This window comes from Clupea harengus, chromosome 3 (assembly GCF_900700415.2).
Source record: "Clupea harengus chromosome 3, Ch_v2.0.2, whole genome shotgun sequence".
Lineage (NCBI taxonomy): Eukaryota > Metazoa > Chordata > Actinopteri > Clupeiformes > Clupeidae > Clupea > Clupea harengus.
Genome location: NC_045154.1, coordinates 7,454,143 through 7,476,645, shown reverse-complemented (window position 1 = coordinate 7,476,645; position 22,503 = coordinate 7,454,143). Strand labels below are relative to the sequence as shown.

The 22,503-nt window shown below is 40.9% G+C and overlaps 1 protein-coding gene across 3 annotated transcripts; it reads right to left on the bottom strand.

Moving 5' to 3' along the window:
* Positions 1-1,360: 1,360 nt before the first annotated feature.
* On the bottom strand, positions 1,361-4,756 carry lysmd4 (LysM, putative peptidoglycan-binding, domain containing 4). 3 transcript variants are annotated; one of them, XM_012833581.3, is made up of 3 exons: positions 4,363-4,756; positions 3,236-3,525; positions 1,361-2,992 (listed from the first exon to the last, which is right to left on the bottom strand). In XM_012833581.3, exons 2-3 carry the CDS (start codon positions 3,500-3,502, stop codon positions 2,414-2,416), a joined length of 846 nt encoding a protein of 281 aa, XP_012689035.2. In that variant the 5' UTR covers positions 3,503-3,525; positions 4,363-4,756; the 3' UTR covers positions 1,361-2,413. The 3 variants fall into 3 exon arrangements, with proteins under 3 accessions (XP_012689035.2, XP_012689037.2, XP_031420293.1); XM_012833583.3 differs by having other exon boundaries at positions 3,236-3,502; positions 4,363-4,755; XM_031564433.2 differs by lacking the exon at positions 4,363-4,756 and adding an exon at positions 3,749-4,350 and having other exon boundaries at positions 3,236-3,502.
* Positions 4,757-22,503: the final 17,747 nt, after the last annotated feature.

Here is a 22,503-nt window from a genome sequence, read left to right as displayed (position 1 = left end):
TCTAGCCCTGATGAGTGTAGCCCAGGACAGTGTTATGGGCTTAAGGCCCACAGTGTAAACAGGGCTAATATTGAGAGGGAAGTGACCAATGGCTTAATTTATAAACATAGTTATTTGGTCTTTTGAGTACTGGCTAAAACCGCTGTTGATTGACTGAACTCGATGGCAAAGCAGCAGTCCTTATTTCAGTCTAAAGGGGTATGATAATGAGGACACACAACGTTGGATGAAGTCAACAGAGGTTAAGTAGCACTCTAAAGGTCAGGTAAACAACATACTAATTTATTTGCTTTGACTGATAAGGAAATAAATGGTGGCAAAAGTAAAATGTTTGCTTTGGACGGTACAACAGATGTACTAGCAATTCAATTTCAGAGGTAGAGCACAATTAGGAAACATTTCCAATATTATCGTTGATTGAAAGTTTCAAACAAATTATTAAAACAATTTAGTAAGGGGTGGTTAATGAGTCTGAACCAAAAGCTTACAGGGGGCGATTTTGGATCTGAACTATACTTTTGTAAGAAAAACTGAGCTGCTTGAGATTTAGGGCTGACTGCACATGGCCAATTAAAGCCAAGCTCTTCCTGTGCCCAACATAAACTTAATATTTTAAGGTGACTTGATGCTTGAGTTTTCAATTAAGTCATTCATATAACTGTTGAAATAAATCCTGTTACAGCATCAATGTTAGCCTCTTAGAGCACACCCATGTAGCTGTTGTTGTGATTACTTTTGGTCCTAAACCACTCCTATTAGTCCAGTGAAACATTGGTCAAAACTAGCAAAGTGAAACTTTGCTCATAAGATTCCTGAGACATATGTTTCAAAACATATCAGTCAGAATTCTGTGCCAAACTATTAATGATATTCCCTTATGTGCTATTATGAAATGATGTTCAAATTATCAACATGGATGCAGGTAAGGTTTAACATCAACCGAACATTTTTTTTGTTCCGTCATAAATACATCCATGTCTCTACTGAAACACATCCCTCAAAACCCAGTGCCCATATCATTTAATATTGAAAGTCCTGCACTCGTGAACAGGGTATGCCCAATAGCTTGTTCCAATTTGCATCATTTCATATATTAGATTACCAAGAAATAATACACTCCCAGTCTCTAATAGTAGAGCACCTGGGCCATATTAGTGTAATTGCTGTAAGTAGTACACACATACAGTAAACACATACAAATGTAGCCATTTATGGTGACTTGAGCCCTCTGTGGCATTGAGGTACTGCAGGACTACAAGGCACTGCTCTAAAACGGCAGTAAAAAAAATACAAATTACAGTACAGATTAGTAAAAACAGACCAATTTTTTTATAGCATAGATCCCAAGATAACGATCAAACAACTGTAAAGAGGAGATTTATTGCACTTCCATACACATTACACGATTTCTGCATAGAACTGCCTGTCGGCCATATCCTTTAGTAAGATTAAATAAAAATATATTTTGTATCTTTCTTGTAAGATTAAAACACTTGTTAGATGTATGAATTTGGATCCACACAAGGCACCAAAATGTAAATGCTCTCAATGCTTTAGTTCCAACTGATTCATGGCAATGGAGCAAAAGCAATATTAAAAAAAGGAGATCTGTTTGCAATGTCATATGTCCCACTTTGTAATGATATTAAAGGAGTTATTTTCTCTCTTTCCCATTTGAAGCAGAACTCATCAGGGTTTGGCTAGAAATATTAAAGCCTATAGATGTTCACACCTGTTAATTTAGACACACACACACACACACACACACAAGTCAGTCATAAGCTAAACCTTCACAAAACGGGCATGGTTAGAGTGTAGTGCTATATCATCATCACTGAATGTTCTGAAACAAATACAGGTAATACCACAGAGAAATTGAAACACAGCAAAATACTACACCTTACAGTCATAAATACAGTATGATAAATGCATGAATCCAAAACGTGAAAGTTAAATTTATGTTGTCACGTTACTAACAGAATGCACAAAAGTGTCCTTATATCTGAAATATTAGTTTGACACCAGACTGTGACCAGATTGAGTATAGTAAAAGTTTGACTGCTATGTGGTCAAGCAGCACAACTCAACCAACTAAAAATTTGAGTTAAAATATTGCTGAAATAAGGAAGATAAAATTAATCCTCAGGAAGCAGCAATATGAAGCAACCAGAAACACATAACAAAACCATGTTACTACGATATTGATATTGCCATTTTTGATTCAACATAATAATCATGTTAAACATCCTGTGGATCTTAGTAATTTCTCTCTCTCCCTCTCGTTCTCTCGTGTTTGGTTGAAGCTGATGTGTCGACCAAAAGAAACTCATGTTGCTTTGGCACAAAACAAAAAGTACATGACAGACCAAATGGTGAATTACAGGCATCTTTCACAAATGTCCATCACCCTTAACTATGTGTGTGGCTTGCTCAAATGGTTCATCAGTGTACTTCCAGGGCTCAATGTGCTGATGCTCGCAATCGAGCTGTTTGAGGTAGTGATGGAGCTGTTCACCCCGCTGTCGTCCACAATGGCCGCTCCGCCATCTTGGGTTTTGAAATACACCACGTAGAAAATGGGCAGCACGATGCCAATCAGAAGCATGGCCACCACAGCGTTCCACCACTGGATCCCCCAGTCCGCCCCGTAGCTGCTCAAGCGCTGTCCACGATTCCCCGATTTCCGCGCACCCTCCGGGTCCACCAGGAACTCCTCCTCTGTGGTTTGAATGAGCCTCTCTATGTCATTGTCCACCTCTTTGAGAAAGTCAGTGTACTCCTGTACTTGAGGCCTGCCCAAGGAGCCTTCTGTAGTAGCATCACGGGATAAGGCAGAGGCAGTGGATTGTGTTGAGGGTCCTGGTTCAGGCTCTCTGAGCTCTGAGTTGGTCTCTGTGAGGATGCCATGCTTCTTCACAGGAATTTTAATCGATTTCAACGCATACAAATCCTGGTCCTGAATCAGGTTGTTCACTCGTTTGATGTCAGCCACCTACGTAAGACAAGTAGAGACCCAAAAATTTAAATACAATTTAGAAGGTATCTACAACACGGACATAAATGCATGCAATGCATACTATGATGTTGTACATGTCAAAAGCGGTTAGGGTTATACAGTCTGAAAAAATTGAAACTGCAAATCTTATGTGTTAGGATGACAAACAAACATGGTTTGTTTATTTGATTTGCTTGCTAGCACAGCATGTATGAAGCAGAACAATTCCACACACAGTACCTTGCAGCCATACTGAAGGGCCAGTTTGTTTAGATTGTCGCCCTGTGAGATATCCCTCTCCAGCAGCAGTAGCTCGCCCACCACCCTCTCACGCTCCTCTGAGTCGCGGCCTCTTGGCCTCAGCTCCATCATGTTCAACTCATCGTCCTCTGAAGAGCCCCCGGAGTCTGGCGTCTGGCCTTGGAACATGTACACCTGCCCGTCCGCACTGGCATGGACATCCACAGGAGCCTGGAAGGCCTGTGGAAGAGGCTCCCCACGCCGCATCTCCACAGAAAGGGAAAATCACCCTTAGAACATTTAACAGCTTATTAGGAATTCATGAAACTGTTGTTGCCCTGTAGTAACCATGACTTGTACTGTACACAGTGAGCAGACACCATTGAAATATTAGACACAGAAACATGATAACCATTAAAAGCATGATATAGCAGGTCAAAATAGGCTTTATACACTAGTCCTCTTTTGAGATTCAGAGGATAAGTAGCCTACAGTGGCAAGAAGTATCCTTACTGTAGCAAAATAGGGTTGTGACATTCTTTCAAAACAGTATGCGAATATGCGCCGAACTTCAGCAAACCAACAGATTTTTTTAAGAGTTCTATTTTCTCCTCACACGCTGCTTTATTTTTGCTATTAGGACCTGCCACGAACAACACCTCTACATTGTCATTGTGAAACGACAATTCTGGGTGTGTGCTTGTAGGCCTACGTGTCCAATCATGTTACAATGTTCTATAATGACAGTAAAGCAAACTTTTAAAGGAAATTCACATTTAAAATGAGTTATCACCAGTTGCCTGTAGCGAAATTATAAGTGGCCTGCAGCGAAAGGTTAACTTCTGTCTAAGTTTGAGACAACTAATATATGGCCATGTTACAGCCCGACACGTAGGCTAGAGCCAGTGTTAACGTGTTATATAAAGCGCCGCAGAGACGATCTGTTGTGAAAAGACTGGAAAGGGGAACTTAGTTTTGAACAGTTTTAGCCTGGGAAAATATTCCAGCGGTAGTTTGTTGAAACGTTCTGTTCCACAGTAGTCTATGCTCAAGTGCTTTACATAACAAAATTACTTTCACATTGAAATACATGGTGTCATACTGGAAGAACTCAGATCAAAACTCACCTTCAGAGAAAATAAACTGCTACATACTGTTGATAAAAATATCTGCACATCTCGTTACTGACAGCGCTAGGTGCAACCTAACTCCGTGGCTGATGGGCATTCTATCAACCAATGAGAAGTCACCATAAAAATGGTGAAGTGAATTTACCCAAACGTCAAAAACAACCACATATAGCCCACACAAACTGAGCATATCAAGTTGGCAATAGGGCTGAATATCTCCAGAAAGCCTACAGGCAGAACATGTATAGTAGGCTATGTGTTTTTCTCTACCTCCAGATGAATGCCAAGAAACACACTTATGTGTGGAAATGCGATTGAAGTTCGGTAGACCGTAAGTCACCAATGGAGCTACGTGTCCGTGTCACTCCTTTTAAAGACATGGTCATAACTTTGGAGGGTTCAGTTACATATAATTACAGAGAACGATGAAAGTGTAAAATTTAGAGACAGTTTTAGTTCTACGTATTCTTTGCTGCATATACTGTACACTATTAAATCAGATGTTTATGTGAACACTCTTCCAGCACCTATAGCCTACCCAGATATAACACTGTCAGCCCACTGGGGGCAGAGATATACCGCTTATATATCGGTTGCCACACATGCATTTAGACATGCATGTATAGCCCACATAGGAAACATTTTCATTCAGTTTAGAAAGAAGCTAACCTGTTTCATATCCTAGGCCTGATCCTATGCTAGTTAGTTTGCCAGCTTACTAGTTCTCCAGATAATGTTATTCCTCGCGTTTACAACACATGGTAAAATAAGAGAATATGTTTATTTTGTTCATTCATTAGCTTGCTTGATTACACATTCACCTTTCGTAGCTTCTTTGGATGGACAGCTTTTCAGTCAAGCGTTACTGCCTATGGAAATTATAGTTACCATTAAACGTAAAAAAAATTAGGTGTGCCATGATAAAGTAATTTCGGACACCTGCTAGCCAATCGGAAAAGAGTACTTATATCGGGGGTAGGTCTATAAGACAAAGAATAAAGGCCTGTTTGTATAATGTCATATGTAATATAATTACATTTTCTTCAGTGCTATTTGTAAGTGTTGCTGCATGCTAAATGTAATTTTAAAACAAAATTATGACCTAGACTAACAATCTAAGAACTGGAATAATTATAAATGTTTATATTTTCCTTTTGGCCTTATTGTATAGGGGTTATGATGATGATATACTTTTGACGTGCTCAGAGAAAGATTCGTGAATATAAAACCTTAAATGTAATTATAACTCTTGTGTTATACATCAGACGAAATCACGAGTCAAAAATGTCTCTAGCCTCTAGATGGCGCCATTCCTCTTCAAGAACTTCTGTTGTTTTTTTTTTAGGGAAAAAACAAGGTTAGAACCACTTGCTTGTGGAGGGCTTGTCAGTGCTGTTTTATCTCTCTTTTTTATAGATGTGTTTTTCAGCATGTCTTTCACCATGACAGAGCATCTGAATAGAGGCCTATTGTGAAGGTATGTAAGTGTCTGTCGTAGGTTTCCTCTCTGCGGTCACGTCAGGGTGAGTTATAGTGCATGGCCCAGACAGGGAAAGGGCACACAGCACGCACTTGTAGAAAGGGATCACATTTTCCTGGTCACTCCTGCTCAAACGGCAGGTGACTGAGTGAAGCTGCTGGTCAAGAGAGGGAGAGAGCAGGAGGCTTCAGCTTAACCAGAAATGAACAGTGATGTCACACCTAGGGACAGTCGTCAGTCCTATTTCCCCAGCCTGTCTCGCATCCAACTTGCTAGTTTGTGCAGACATCTGCCTCCTGTCTTAGAAGATGGGTCTGGGTGATAATCATGGCGTCAGACTGGGTCATTGGAGGAGTGGGTTGGAGAGTGTGTCTCGTGGCTAGAGAGAAAGTGTGCCATTTTAGATTAGAATGATCAGCTGAGACAGAAAAAATACTGTCATGGTCTGTTAAAAGATTTTAGTAAAAAAAAGTCTGTGCTCCTTTGAGCCTAAATCAAGCTATAGTCTGTATGAATATTTGTGACCCGTTTTTGTGTGTATTGTTCAGGGGTTAGTAAACTACTTTCCAAGCTGCAGCCCACCAGGGTTCAAATCATGGCCAGTGCAAAAAGCCTGTCTTTACCTAATTTCCTATACAGTCAAGATAGTTTTCTAGACTTTATTTGGTTAGACTAATATCTTATGGTGGTAGTTATTTCTGGTTTGGTTTATATAAGCATTTTATAATGTATGCTTCGCCTTTGCTTTGGTGTGTCTTTGTCTTGGTATTTCGCTGATATGCAAATCAGTTTGTGTAAATGCTATAAGGCATTACTCAGGTAGCCAGAGTTAAGAGCAGGGGTTAAGAGTAAAACAAAAAAACTTTGGAAGGCTTCGGAACAAACTTCGACAGCACACCCAGTTGAAAAACAGAGCAAGAAAGACTTGTGACAATGTACACATTGGCACATATGACTGCATTAACATTGTTTTATTTTTTATTTATTTTTTGAATTCCAAAGAACTGATCATACATTGTCACAAACACCAGGGGTGCAAACTCGTCACTATTTTTAAGGGGGGGGGGGGGGGGGGGTCCTCCAAGTAATCTGCGAACGCAAACTGTCATGAATATTTTTTTCAAGCTTGTTCGTTTGGCCAACTCCATGTCATAATGACAGGCTTTCTATTTCGGGTCTTCTGCCTCGATGCCGTAATAGACAGGTGTATTACAAGACATCTTTTTCGGGTGAAAGCGTTGGTTTCGAGCAGCCTTTTTAATATGGCATTTACGGTAACGTGTGACGTTGGTACGCTGCAAGAACGTTATACTATCTAACGTAGGCTAACGTGCTAATGTCAGACAGTTGGCTGACAGACGCCTCGCAAATCACATCAACTATTTTTTGCTGGTTACAACGGTGTTATCGGATGGTACAGTGTCTTTTTCTCGGTAACTTTTGACAAATCTAAGCGTGAAAACGCCGAAAAATTTACATTTACTTGAAAGACATGGCCGTCAGCCGAGTTTGGTCCGGAGTTTAGCTGCTAAAGTTATCTTCTGTCCTGTCGTTTGAAGCGAACCTCTTAGCTCTGGCATTGGTCTCCCATTATGTATTTATCTATCACTTCACTGGATTGGAAGTCCATTTTCCAGGCTATCGCACGCCCCCTTCATTGAGGCAGAGGTTAGGTTTGCCTCCCCTATGTGCTATATGTGAAATACATTACATTACCTATTATATGGATACAAACAACATATAATAAAAGTGTTTACAAATATTTCAGTGATGACAAACAATGAGAAAGCAAAAGTCATGCGCTCAACTGTGTGAGGGATTGCACAATCTGAGATGAGGTGCAGCTCGTCGCTGCCTCACCTCGCGAGTCGCCTCTCTGTTTGAACAAGACATGGTCAAATTCAGCGATTTTGATTATAAAAATGATCGGAATCATACAAAAAAATGTAATTTAAAGCAAAGATCAGTAAATACGTATTAATATTTATTTTATCATTATTTGTTTTTTACTTTTCATGATGACTTTTACTTTTCATGAGGTAGGCTATGTGTATGACCCGGTTGGGTTGGCCTGTGCCCGTGCAACATTCAACACAGGAATGTTTATGATGAAACTGTTACCAGAGCGCAACATTGTTTACAACAGCACAAAGTTATTCATAGATCTAGCCTCATAATTTTGTTGTCAAAGTGCACCAGATTGATGCATTGAACTTTAAAATGTGCAAAATGTTCTTATATATAAAATATATTCCCCCGGGGAGCATGCCCCGGACCCTCCGCATCGTTGTCACCTTTTTCATCCCTGATGAGTTTGCACCCCTGCAACACACAAAAAACACACACAACTAAACTTCCATCACTGAAATATAATTTCTATGGATTTGAAGGCTTAAGATAATGCATGATACATGCCAACCAAAAGTGCCTATTGGAGTTTTTTGCTTCAATCTAAAGAATAATAGGATAATGGACTCAAAAATAGTAAATCTAACAGATCCGAAGCAAATTTCAGGCCTGTATTTTCACCGTTGATACCATTATGTTACAGAGTGGCACTGAATATGCTGTTCAGCCACTACAGTTAACCGCTTAAACACAATCCTTCCTAGAACTATGCACATGAGATCTCTGAGTGGCGGTTTACTCAGACTACATGATCTAATGATCTGAGCAAGCTGCCATCTGGGTCAGGGCTAGTGAGCGATTTCACACACCAAAAGATCTGTCATATCTGCATTGTTTCTATTTAGTGTGTCTATTGACCCGAGGTCTTACTAAATTAAATACTCAGTCACCAGTACTTGCCCTGGCATTTAAACATATACACTTTAAGCTACTCTATATCTTTAAGAACCCCCCCCCCATCTTTTGTAAATGGCTGCCTTGAGCATAGGCTGAGCTAATTGATGTCATGCATATTTTACTGTGTTTTTACCCTCATTTATATCTTACAGCCTCTCTGTTGGAAAGCACGGCTGACCTCCCGTTGACCCCATGACTCAAGTCGGTCTGAACAAAAAGAAAACAGACAAGATATACAAACAAAATGTCTTATCACCAATCTATTCACGCTGATTCTGGCTTCCCTCTGCTGATCATGAGTGAATTTCTTTGTGATTGTATTCCTGGCTTCTCCAACCCTTTTTTTAGTATGCCTCATAAACCCATCTCTTTTTGCACAGACGGTCAGCATCGATGCCATTGAGGGGAAAGAGTTAGAGCTATTCCCTCTTGCCAAAGTCGTTGACTTTGTCGAAAGCTTTAGCCTTTTAAAAAGAGCCTCGCTGAAGGGAGAAGAAAAGTCACAAATTCAACCGTCGCCTTACAGCAGTTCATCATATCATTTACATCATATTCTTATGCAGGATGCAGCTCTGACTGATGATCAGTGAAGCGGCATAACTTGGTTTGTTTCAGGGCCACTGAGCAGCTTGTCCAACTGACAGAGAGAGAAATGGAAGGGGGGTGGGGGTGGGGGTGTTGGTGCGCGCACATGTAAGCCACATATATTCATCTAAAAAGATGACAAAATTACATCATTTCAAATGGTGTATTTCAAAATGAAATACTAAAATTATCATAAAAGCCAAGGAAGAACATTGTCTAAAATTAACAAGAATATATATAGTGATATAATATACAGCATGTTGCCTGGATAGTCGTTGATGTCTGTTTATCCCATATTCATTTTCATTACCTTTGACAGTACAGGTCTTCATATTTGTAAACTGAAGATAACACAGATGAGGCACAAACTAAAACATATAAGATGAAGCATAAATTGAAGATGAAGATCAGGCATTGCAAAAAGACAGAACACAGTATACTCAGATCATTGAAAATATTCAAATAATTTTTTGTGTGATATTCTTTTTTGTATGATAAAATAGCCATTTCATGTTGTGGTTTAATTATCATTGGTTTTGCTGTTGTAGGAGTGGGCTCTGTAGATGGCAGTATTGAGCTGTGTGCTGTGACAGAATTTAAAGCTGAAAGCAGTGTTTCAAGAAAGTTTGTGCTGTTATGACCACTTTTACAAAAAAAATTGAAAATAAACATTTGTTAACTAAACATTTAAAAACTAAACAAAAACATTCCGTAGAATTCCCTGATAATCTATGAGGTTGTCAATGACCATAATTTACAGAACAGAAATTAACATAACAGATTTATCATGTGAAAATGGTCCTCACATGAGGAACAATTCTATGTATTGTGTGTTTAATGGTGACCTTAATCAGAATCAGGCTTGGGGCCTATTTCTTCCAAACAACTAAAAGGCCCAGCATTACTACCAAGGAGTCCCCCCTAGAACAGTTTCTCAGATCTGTATCATTAAAAAAATTGAGCGGAAAGATTGTTGTTTCCCGTGCACTGTTTATTTATCTGCGTGGACACATGGTGATGTATCCAAGCACACGATTTGCTGATCCATCAGGGGGTCCAGTCGTTACGGTCTGCGGGGGTCCCTGGGAGTCGGTGTGGGGAAACAAAATTAATCCTCGTGGCTGTGGGTCATGGCAACAGGTCAGGAGCTTATTGATTAAATGTCAGCTCCCCAGGTGAATGTGATTCATAACGCTGAGGAGGCCTCCGACAACAATTCATCACATGACATCCAGCCGAAGATTAAACCCAGGGCTCCCGACAACACACAATGTTTCTGGCTGGATGGACATGACAGTGAACTTCAGACTATTTAGAGGCTGTCATTATCCATTGCTCGTCTGACTTTGTGTGTGATCAGTCAGTTTGTGAACTCCATCTGGGCATTTCATTTATTGGTTTGTTGTTTGTTGACAGACAGTCACATCACCCCACCATTACTCATTTAGCAGTAGCCTAATCAGTGATTTAGCTGTGTTCTACAGCTAGAATATAATAAGAGTTTTTACCATATTGATTAAGTGTACATATGAAGTCTTCATACTGCCACAGAAACAAGACATTACGATAGAGAGTTCTTGATACATATTCTGGAATTTTGTGCTACTTCTCTGTTGAATCATATTTCCCTGTTTTATTTGCCTTATTTATGTGTCTGGACAAGGCTGTGCAGACAGGCCATTGTTGAGGGACTGTTCCCTAGGCCACTGTTTGAATTACAGTATTTGATTGGCTAATGTTCTTCAAGGCTCAAGGTTAATGGTGTTGACATAGTGGTGGTTCAGAGGGTTAAGGGCTATGTCCTCCTCAGTCCCCGTCTCCTGCCCTCTGCGTGTGGCCACTGCTGGCTGATCGGAGGGCACAGTTGGAGGCACAGACAGGGCCCTGTGCCACACAAGGGTGTCCGCGGGGAGCTCGCGAAAGCAATCTACTGTACTGACCGAGGGCACAGTCTGCCAGGAGGCTTGGCTGAGTCTGTAAGGGCCCCGTGGGAGTCTCTCAGAGTCCACGCGGGACGATCTCAAAATCGCATCCCACCCCCCTCGGGGCGACACTGGTAGTGTTGGGCTCCAAGGTGGCCGAGAGCAGTCGGTGACACATAACCTTGCCCTGTCACCACCCTCACCAGTGTGTCATCTGATATTAGGCTGATTGACGTTGACCTGGCACTCGTGCGCTGTGGGTTTTGAGGCTCTGTATAACCTCGCCCTGACTGCTTACCAGGCTGAGGACATTTGGAGTGGGAGCACGACGAGGGCACGCTCAGCTGCGGCCCACGTCCCTATGGGAAGACAAGGGCAAGCTTTGCCAGAATGTTATAGGAATTACTAATGCAGGAGAGGCTGGAGAGATGGAGGGCAGGAAGGGTTGTTGATTTGCAGCATAGCAGAATGTGAAACTGCTTTTTTATTATTATTATTGTTTGTGCATTCTGAATGTGAAAGGGAGTTATTTTTTTGTTTGCCTGTACATTATTTTTGGTCCTTCTGTTGCTGACAAATTGTGATTAAGTTTGACATAGCGATCTGATTCAGGGGATGCAGTCATGTAGGGCATGACATGTTTTGTGTTTCTTTCCTTGGCCTGTTTTGTTGTGTTGTGTTTCCCACTTTTTTCCCCTTGAACTGTGTCAACCTGACAGGGCCCTGGGGACCTACATCATTTTGAAGAGAAGTAAGAATTCTGCGATCATGCTTGTTCTTGACCAAGAAAACTTCCACTTGTTATTCTGTTTGTCACTTTGTGATCTCATCTCAAGAATAGGAATACTCTCACTTGCCTTGTTTTATATCTATATCTTTATATTAAACCTTTAATCATTGAGCCCCTTTCTCAAGCTGATGTGGGTAATTTTTTTTTTTGTCGTAGAAAAAAAACGACGATTCCTTGTATAAAACACACCCTCACACGCAGGATTTTAGACTGTTTGCATTCACACCATTTCCAAGCCTGTGTGTCTTGTAAAAAGCCTGTGAATGAAATAATAACGACTGTGGTGCTCTGGTAACCTGGGGCAGAGCTGAATTAAACATAAATGACAGCAGCTCGCGCATGGGAGAGAGGAGAGAGCTACCGTTTCCATGATCCCCAGCATGTCTGCTATTAAAATATGCAATGACCCGCACTGCATACAAAAATGATATCATGAACATTGCGTTCCTGAATTAATGTTGTGTACTGTGCAGTGCTGCGCTGAGCAGAGCTCTTAGAGCATGCTTTTAATATGCTACATGCTCCTACCCTTTACAGTTCTACTCTCTGGTGGGAATTCTTTTTTCATCCTTTTACAGCCCCCTGCCAAAGTGTTTCTCTAGATTCAGTGAAGTTCATGGCCTGAATTAAATGTCTTTCTGTGGATACTTGCTTTGAGTGAGGGTGAGAGAGCAAGAGAGAGAGAGAGAGAAAGAAAAGAATGGCGGTGGGTGGAGAGAATGTTTTCGGTGGGATGTAGGTTTTGCCATCACACTGATGTTACCCCACAGAGTGGTTCAAATGGACCTCATTCACGTAACAGTTGAGGGCCAAACCACCCAGAATCACAATGGATCTTTATTGTTGAACCTTCACATTGGGTGACACGAGAAAAGGAGACCATGGAGGCATTGTCTCTCCTGATATGTACAGTCATGCACTGCACTAGTCCAAACCAATCACAGGGTAAGAGTGATCTACTATTGATTAGGACTACTTGTATTGGTTATTTTTTATCTTTTCCATTTAAAAACTTTGATTACTGCAAAAGTCCCATTCTTTCAAACCAATCAGGAGCTGTAGTTACAAAATACTACAGTAAGCAAAATACCACAAGCTGCCATTTGGTTTGATGCATTTACAAAACAGTACTGTAGTAATGTAGTAGTGCAAGTGGAAAAAATCAAGCAAGCAAAAGTCAAGCAAGACAACAAAGCAACATAGGAAACTGTTGTTGAAAAGGTGTCACTGGAAAAAACGTAGTATAAACCAACAGAGTGTCTCTGTTATTCTGGTAGTGCTGATGTATTGTTTGTAAGACATGCAGTGAAGTACGCACTTTAGTGTCAAATCTATGCCAATATCTTTACTAGGTTGCCATAAGGTCTACTGCCCAAGATTTCCATACCAGACGAGTCATCTGTGTGTCGACAGCCTTGTTTGTTTGACATGTTTTGACTACTTCACACAAAAGAAGGCTCTTACTCACTCATGTAATGAGGGTGCAGCAATAATATCAGAAGGATGGGAGTTTTCATCACTTACGACTCCATGCATCTTCAGCATGCGGTACCATCAACTTGTGTTCCAGGGCAGGATGGTAAAGTTTGAGGTTTAAATTAAACTCATGAATAAAATATGCTGCCCCTGAAGTGCAAGGGTAATGTGCTCAAGTTTCAACTCTAGATGTTTGTTAGAGTAATTAATTATGAAACATAAAGAATTATGCATGGTGAGGTGACTTCTGGCTCTCGCTGTGAAGTCTTAAGGAGCTTCCTACAAGCCCTCCTAGTCGAAAGGCTGGTTGTATTGCACAATGAGACGGGTAAAAAAAAAAAGCACTAAAGCTGGGAAACATAAGGCGAGAACTATTGAACCTATAATGGTTTGTATCCTCAGCGCGGGTTCAAACTGAAGTCAGAGGCATCATCAGCTTCCTCTTGCTCTTGATAGGATGTGAGTTCGCTCCTGACCTGGGGAGTTTAATAATGTATGCCCACTGCGTTCATGCTCTCCACCACTGTGGAGGGTTTTTCTGCTTGAGTTTAACCACTACATGACCTCGCCGGGCCTTACTTTAAATTACAGACCAAGCCGAGGAAGACGAGAAAAAATATACACGTGCATTTAAATATTAATCATGCTTTCGACTAAGGTCTTCATTCGGTCACAGGCATGTGACAACAGGGCATCACAACGATAGTGGAAAGAGTTTTATTATTCTACAGTTTAATTTTAAGAGATTAAATGGATTTTGAAATGGGATCTCATCATAGCCCAGACCTATTGCTTTTACTTATTTTTAGTCTTTTAAATCGTGATTGTAAGGCGTGTATTCTGAATCAATCCTCATTATAACAGTGAATCAATACACAAATGCCTTTAAGCTGGTACACGTGACATAGAGTGATGGGCTGTAAATAGGCCAGATGGATGAAAAATATTTTTGTATTCGAACGCTTGAAGACTGAATAGGCTGCTAGCTGGAATGGGCGTGCATCATAGCACACATTATTTCCCCTCAAAACAGATACTCTTCCAGGAAGACAGATTTGGGCATTGTTTGAAAAATGCATCCTCTTATGTACAAATGTTCTCACTAATAATTCAGATATATGGTGCTTATCTCAATGTTTCTGTTTGGCCAATGGTTCAGGATAAGTCTCAGGCAAAATATTTTCTCAGTTTCAGGCTCCACTGACCCTCTGCCAAAATAAACCGTTGCCTGAGCCATCTGTCACTCAAGTGTCTGAGAGAGGCGAAATGAAAGGCTTGTGTACCATAGCTGGAGAGTGGGCCTTTGGACACCTTTGTTGGCGCTGTGGAACAGATGAAAGGCTGAAATAGATGGGAGTTCATGGATGAAGAGAGAGAGAGAGCGAGAGAAAAAGAGAGAAGAAGAGAGGAAGAGGAGGACAGATGGGAGAAGCGAGGAGAAGAGTCATAAAGTGCCCCGAGCTCAGGATTGTCAGATTCGGTTGAAATGAGGAAAATTCCTGCATGAAGACATTTTGCTGGGGATGGCCTTTGAGTGAACCATGGGGATATGGGAGGAAAGTAGTCATGTGAGGGGGTTGGGGAGAGAGGTTACAGAGGAGGAGATGATTGCAATCCCTGTAATCCAGAATAGTACATCTTAAATTATCACATTAGACAACGGATTAAACTGTAGGAAGCCAACTGGCTATGGAGCTAAAACAGAGACTTTAAGTTTGTTAAAAAAACGAAATCAGCATTTGATTGAAAAATAAATCAAAAGCTTATAAATAGAACATAAGCATTAAAACACTTGGGTTGAAACTAACGTGGAAGGGGAGGAGTTTGGTGTGAAGGGCAAGAAATAGATGATTTGCATAGGGAGGGAAAGTAATGGAGTTGCCCCATAGTGATAGTAGATAGTAGCAATTACATGAGTACTTTAGTAACTAATGAAAGGCGCTGGTACTCCATGTTGGCGGCAAATGGCAAATGCCAAAGACTTGAACAGATATCCCACACAATGGCTGGCGGTGTCATTTCCTAATGGAAACTTTATTAACATTTTATTGTGCATTCCTATAAGGATAATCATGACTTGAAAGCACTTCAGGAAGCATGAGGTTATATGCTTTTGTCAGACTAAATCAAATTACATGGTTAGCTGATGTTATGTTTGCTATTAGCTTGTTGCTACCACTGCATCGCATGCTAATGTGAGGTTGTTTTCCAAACTACTGGGGTCTTTGCTTTTTCAGTCATTGTTGTATACCCTACTGTGTACAATACATATCTTTTTTGCTAATGATTGCAATTATAAAATGTAGATTAGACATAGTCTAACATTACTTATGCTACCAGCCATTAAGTGTTTGTCATAACCTAGACTGGTTTTTATTGGAATCTTCTCTCTGAAAAGCCTATAAAGTCACAAATCTTATACAAATCTCTTTATTTGCTCTCCCTTTCCCTATACGATAGCATTGTTATTGATGAGCGTGCAAGATAAGGCACAGTAACCTTTAGGCATAGTGACAGCTATCTCTATCTCGTCACTTTTACCACTTTGTTTCCCCCCAAGAAGGAGTGATGTGACCGCCAAATACACCCCACGTTACGTCATGTTGCTCTGGTCTATGAATAGGTTGTATAGACGAAGTCTGATCAATTTGTATTGAGAGGGAAAGTGACAACGTACATCCCTAGTGGTTTCGTTCCAATCGGAGAGCAGATTACATCTCAATTTCCATAGGCCAAATAAAAAAGAAAATATCAGTGAAGTTATCGACCACAAATATTTTTCAGTAATTGTACAATAATAACCTACTGACTGTAAACATTTCAAGTGATATTTTGCCTTCTTTCAAAACTATAAAATTGTATAAACGGACTACAATGCTACAAGTCATGTGCCCTGCTCATCGTAGCATTGGCCTTGTCTTTCATAGCCCCTGACACCACCTGTCAGCTCTCCTTGTCAGTAGCGCCACTGCTCCACATGCCCTGCCCTATCATGGTCATCACCACACAGTGTGCATTTTTTTTGTAATTTCAAAAGTATTCAGCCAGCTAAGCAATACAAATCGGCATTTTGATCACCTCGGTGAGGAGCGCAAATGGTGACGTCATCTATGCGACATATTAATTGCAGTTCCTTATTACCTCATTACAAAAACAATTCAAATTCAAATTGTGGCTGAAAATAGACTATGATAACCAGAATCATTACAGTTTATCTCAAAGCGTATGTCATGGGAGCCATTCCACTAACATTTCGATGTGGATCGAGATATGATTTTTCTGAAAGTGTCTCTATGGCTACTTCCCATTCATTTGGCTCAGCGTTAGGAACAAACCCACCAGGGGCCAACTCCATTACTTTCCCTCCCTATTTATTGGCGGGCTGAATATTGGTGGTGATAATCAGGGCATATGGAGAATTGTCACAACTGGTCACAACTCACAGGTAGAGTGACGTCAAACCTACTTCGTGGAACTCTCCAAAAAATCTCCCTCTTTCCTAGTGGGATGTTCCGAGTTTGACAGGCATTCAGGTGTATTCTCCCACGCGAGGTCGGAACTCTCCCACTTCCCAGTTAATCATGATTCTGTTACATTACTTCGTTACTGGTAAAAGTAATCTGATTACAGTAATCCGTTACTCCCAACACTGGTCATAAACACACCATTAGTTATGGAACTTCTAGCAGATATTTGGTAAAGGCTAGGCAGACTTATGAGATAGTACAGGTTATGAAGAGAGTAGTGAGTGGTGCAATTCATTGTTTTAAATTGTATACGTCACCTGGTGTACAGTAGGTGTAGGTCCAAAACAATCCGGGTTAACAGAGGATGCAGCCTAATCACTCGCAGGTTAGTAAAAGGACCCAGGTCAATCAGGACTAGCGGAGCCTGTCTACAGAGAGTCTGTTCACTTCCAACTAATGAACTTGGCTTCAATTCACCTAGAGGATACTCGTGAGCTAGTCCTCAATTAATGGGAGTAAATGGAGCTAAATGGCTAAAATAATTATTTACGTCTGCTTCAAGCCAAAAAAAAGATGATATTTTATTTTATTTTTGGCAAATACGTATCAATTTTATGATAAACATGAAATAAAAACTATTAATGTGTTTTGTTTTTTCCCACAGCGAAGATGATGTTCTCCTATAATAGCTAGCATTCTGCGACCATTTTTATTAACTACTGTATTCTGGTGGCAGTATGAGAAGGGTTTGGTGCTGACACAATTTGGGGAGACTACAAACATCGGAACAGAGAATATGGTGCACAAGTGGTCAATTATGAACGAAAGCATACGTACTATTTGTATTCGAGTTATTGGATACATCGCGTAGCGTGTTGCATGGGGAAAGTCATAGATCGTTTGCCCACACTGATATGAAGTAGCTAGCCTAAATGCTAACCTAGGGAGAGAAGCTAGAGTTTGCAATGTAATGGTACTCATCATAGGCAAGGGAGCTAATATTTTAATATTCAAAAGCTCTATCTAGCAACTTGTAAATAACTTGTGTGACTGTGCTCTATGTGAATGGTATACCTGCGATCAGAGATTCCATGGCTAGACAAAGTCTATATATCCATTAACAAATGAAGTGAACTACACAAAACCAATGCAGTAACTCGTAATATATTACTAGGTTTTGTTAGCTTGCAAGGCAATAGATGCTGCCTGAGCCTCTTGCATATCTATTAACAACAGCAAGCTGTGTCTCGGTGTGCTCCAAACCAGAGACAGTATGCCACGCCTAAAATTACTAAAACTAATAAGGTAAATCCTTCAAGTTCAAGATCAATTGTGAAAAAGCTTTGAAGTTAAAACACAACTATGTTGTCATTTAAACACGATGATTTTGTTCAGACTAACAATTGAGCCGAGTACGACTTGACCAGTCTGCAACCATAGCTCAGTGGGCCAGCGCATGCTGTAAAGTGATTCGCCAGCCTTTAGTCTTTAAATCAATGAAATGGGCACAGTACGTGTGTACATGTGGTTTGAAGACAGATGTCCGATGAATGTAGTACTATTACAGGGGAACTACTCCAGTTAACAGAGTTGGTAGAGACACACATAACAAAGCCACCTACCTTCGCTTTCTTAATGTTTCTGTCATAATTTCTGTTTCTGTCTCACATGCACACTATTTGCAATAGGATGATGTATATATCCTAACCATATTATATTCTAAGATTTTCAGCCATTGTATGCTTTTGTGTTTACAGGAGTCACAGCTTTTTTCACATCTTTGTCATCCATAATGAATAACGTATCCCCATGAGAGCATATTCATACATTTGAAAGAGTGCGGTTGAACATTTCTGCTGCCTATTTTAAATATTTCATATAATAGAAATTTGCAGAGTTATTGGTGAGGTTTTCAGCAGATTTATTGATGTGTTCTTTCATGAGACACAAGCCAGCTTGTTGTGTTAGATCGCACGCTTACAACAAATCAGGTGGCCCTAGAAAACATGTGGTCAAACCGTGTACAGTGTACAGTTATATTTTTACTAACCTGCACTCCTGGGTATCTTGTGACCAGATGATAAAGACAGACCAATCCAGCTCTGCGGCAACTTTAGGTACATGAAAGTTAATTCTCCTGTTACAAAACACCACATGAACATTTTCACATCTCCCTCATCCATCATAAACTAATTATATGGACCACCCGTTTACCAGTGCTATAGGAATGGCTGCTGCTGTGTAGTCAAATGCTGTTTTTTTATATGCAGTTGATTGAATTGTTTTCAACGACAGAAACCCACAACCTTTCAAATGCACATCATCAGCATAAAACTAGACACATTTGTTAGACAAGAAACAAGACACGCATGCATGCCGATAGTTCAGTGGATTTCGGTGCATCACTCTTCATTGTGAAATAAATATATGCATTTCCTGTGCTCTTTGAGTTGTGTTATGTTCACATGCTATAGAATTAATTTCCTGTCTTATTTATAAGTTGTCTGATAGTTTGTTGTAGGTGTAGGAATCTCCATAGACCTCATGATATGATGTACTTCTACAATTCTTGAGTCAAACTTATGTAAGGTAATGATTGTTCCATTATATTACAATGTACTGGGTGTTCTCGTTATGTTGTCCTGCTTTTGCCAGCAAGCAGTGTCTCAGAGGCATGACACTGACCCACATCTCTTCCCCCCGCAGTAGTCAAACATATATGTATAGCACATATTCTCAAACCCTCGAAATATTACACCAGAGAGATTATGATACTGGAAAGAGTTTTTCCATAAAAAAAACCCAAGTGAAAATGGTTTAGTGAAAATAGTTTTTGCCCATGCATCCCTGCTCTTCCTCTCTGAAGAGACAATAGAAAAAGACAGAGTATACTGGGAGTCAAATCGAAGGTTAATTGGAGCCAGGAAAATGTCAACCAATCGCACCAATTCATCCATGAGGACTAACTAGCCCTGGGTAAAAGAGAATAGCAATTTTGTTCCCAATGCAGACAGATCTATAATGGGCTAACAATGGAATCCTGAAGTGAGTGAGGGTGACATATCCTGCGTCCTTTTCCCCTAAAAGCACAATATGTTTATGTGTTTGTGCATCTGTGTGCGTCTCTGTGATTTGCTTTTGCATCAGCATTTGTATTGTGTGTGTGTGTGTGTGTGTGTGTGTGTGTGTGTGTATTGCTTTTGCATCAGCATTTGTGTTGTTGTTGGAGGTCTCTTCCAGAGAACCGACAGGTGTTGTCACCATTTTGCAAACACCTCAGCGGCCCTGACATTTCCATCCCTTCCAGTTACAGCACTATCGCACATAGTGGATTGACTGTGACCCCTTGGCTGGAGAATTCAAACTGTGGCTTTAAACTGCTCCTTCAAATTGTACTTAGTAATGAGAGTTACCTTGTATGTAATGTAATTCAAATGCACTATTTTCCACAGTGGACTCTTATTTCAGATTTTGGTCAGGTGCAGCTTTGTACTTTTGCCTAGTTCAGGACTGTTGTTAATGTGCAGGGTGACCACCCATAAAGCCCCCCTACAGATGTCTTTGTTTGTATTGTCAGATAGAGGAAGATTGATTTTGTTTTTTGTTTGTTGCTATTAAGTGGAAAATAAAGAAATAAAAACACACATTCAAAGCCAAAAATCAGAAAAGCAAAGAAAGAAAGTGATAGAGAAAGAGAGTGAGAGAGACAGCGGGCAAAAAAAAAGAAAGAAAAAAAAGAAAGAAAGCTCACTTTTAAGGTTAATTGGGTCCAAAAAATGTCACATCAATCTAGCAGTTTACCAGAGGAAATTGGCCTGGCCTTTTGTTGAGAAATGACTGAGATCGCCACATGGGGTTTTGCTGCAGACACTCAGTTGTTAAATTTGTAATGGGCTTACTGTGTGGGGTGACCTGGCCTGGTCTGATGTGTAATCCTCTGCGGTGCAGTCAGGACCTGCACTCCCCTACAGATTGTATTAAATTCATATTTCGGGCCTCCTGCTGAGCAACAACACTGTTCCTGTTGGACGTGGCCCGCATGTCGCGGCCTCCTGTTTGTTCAAAATGAGCAGGTGGACATTTGGAGAGGGTCTATTAGAGAGAGAGAGAGAGAGAGAGAGAGAGAGCGAGAGAGAGAGAGAGAGAGACACACATTTGGTCAAACCTGAGAATACCTGTCAACTGTAGTATGTGTTATGTGACCCTGTGCATAGGTGGCTGGTTAGTGGGCATGCTTTTTAATTGCACCAGACAGTTTATAAAAAAAGAAAAGCGTCCAATCATCTTGTTTTCACAGGTGTTTGTGAATGCGTGTGTGTGCATGCCTTTTTGTAACGTGAAGAGTGATACCAGACTTTTCTTGACTTTTGGGATTTTGGCCAAGGTCTTTATTGTGTCTTCAAACAAGTTGTGTTAGGGGGAGAGGAAATCCACTCCCCACCCCCCACTCCTCATATGATTGCTTGGTCTAATGATAATAAAAAAGGATTACTCCTGTTCTAAGGAAAGGATCATGCTGAGCTAAGGTCTAATTGGTGAGTTCCTTTACAAAGTTGATCAAGTCCTGGGGCTTGCAGTTACTGAACTGGTCAATTAATCTTTCTTCTGCCTTAATGAGGAGAGGGATTTCCTATGGCGGAGGCCCGGCACAAAGACAGACACTGTGCCCAGAGGAGGTGCCGTCCCTGTGCTGGGTGACCCCCCCACTCCCACCCACCCCCAATTAAAAGCGTACACCCCATCCTCCCCCTCCTCTCCAGGTGGCAAATTGGTCTGACCCAGCCTCAAAGGGAGAGAACTTAACCATGACTTCAAATCAACTTTACAGGAAAGGCAAAAGGGGGGAATTTCTTCCATGAAATAGGATTGCTCCGGTCAGATGATCAACCCACCACCCCCCACCAGTTCCAATCATTTTCTGTCTTACTTTTTCTTTTTTTTCCCCTCCTTTCTGTGAAATGGAAAAGAAACTTGTTGAATCTTCCCTGCTGAGCGACAAAGAAGGGTTTGCTCCCGGACCAGGCGCCGCGGTTCAGTCGGGCCCTGAGTCTGAGCTCTGGGGCAGAGGGGGGATGAGCAAGATGTGGACGGGGTTAAACGTGGCTGTCTGGGATACATGGGGTTAGGGCAAATCCATGCGTTATTAGGGTAAGCTCAGACGAGGGGGGGATCCGCTCTGGTCAAAGGCCAAAATGCACTATTACATCAGGTGAATGTACACCCGTGTCCTGTAATACCACCTTAGCAAATCCAGTTGAAGATCCATGCAAATCCAATGCATTCAACATAATGCTTCACATTTTGACCCTTCACTTGTAAATGTGCTTTTGTCATTTCCTGACTTTTGAATGGTCTAGTTGACCTCCCGTTTGCCCTCTGCTCCTTTAAAGGTTAAGCACACCTAGCCTTGGTCATACAAATAATAGCTTAGTGGAACAACAATAAGCCTGCTTGCCTAAAGGTCTCAGACAAGAATATCTACTTAAGCATAAGTCTTTTACCTTAACACTCTTCCCAGAATGTTTTCTACCTCTGCTGAACTGAGTCAGTTTTTGTGCGAGACAGTACTTCACAGCACAGCTGTACTGCAAAGAGAAGAGCATGTATTGTCTA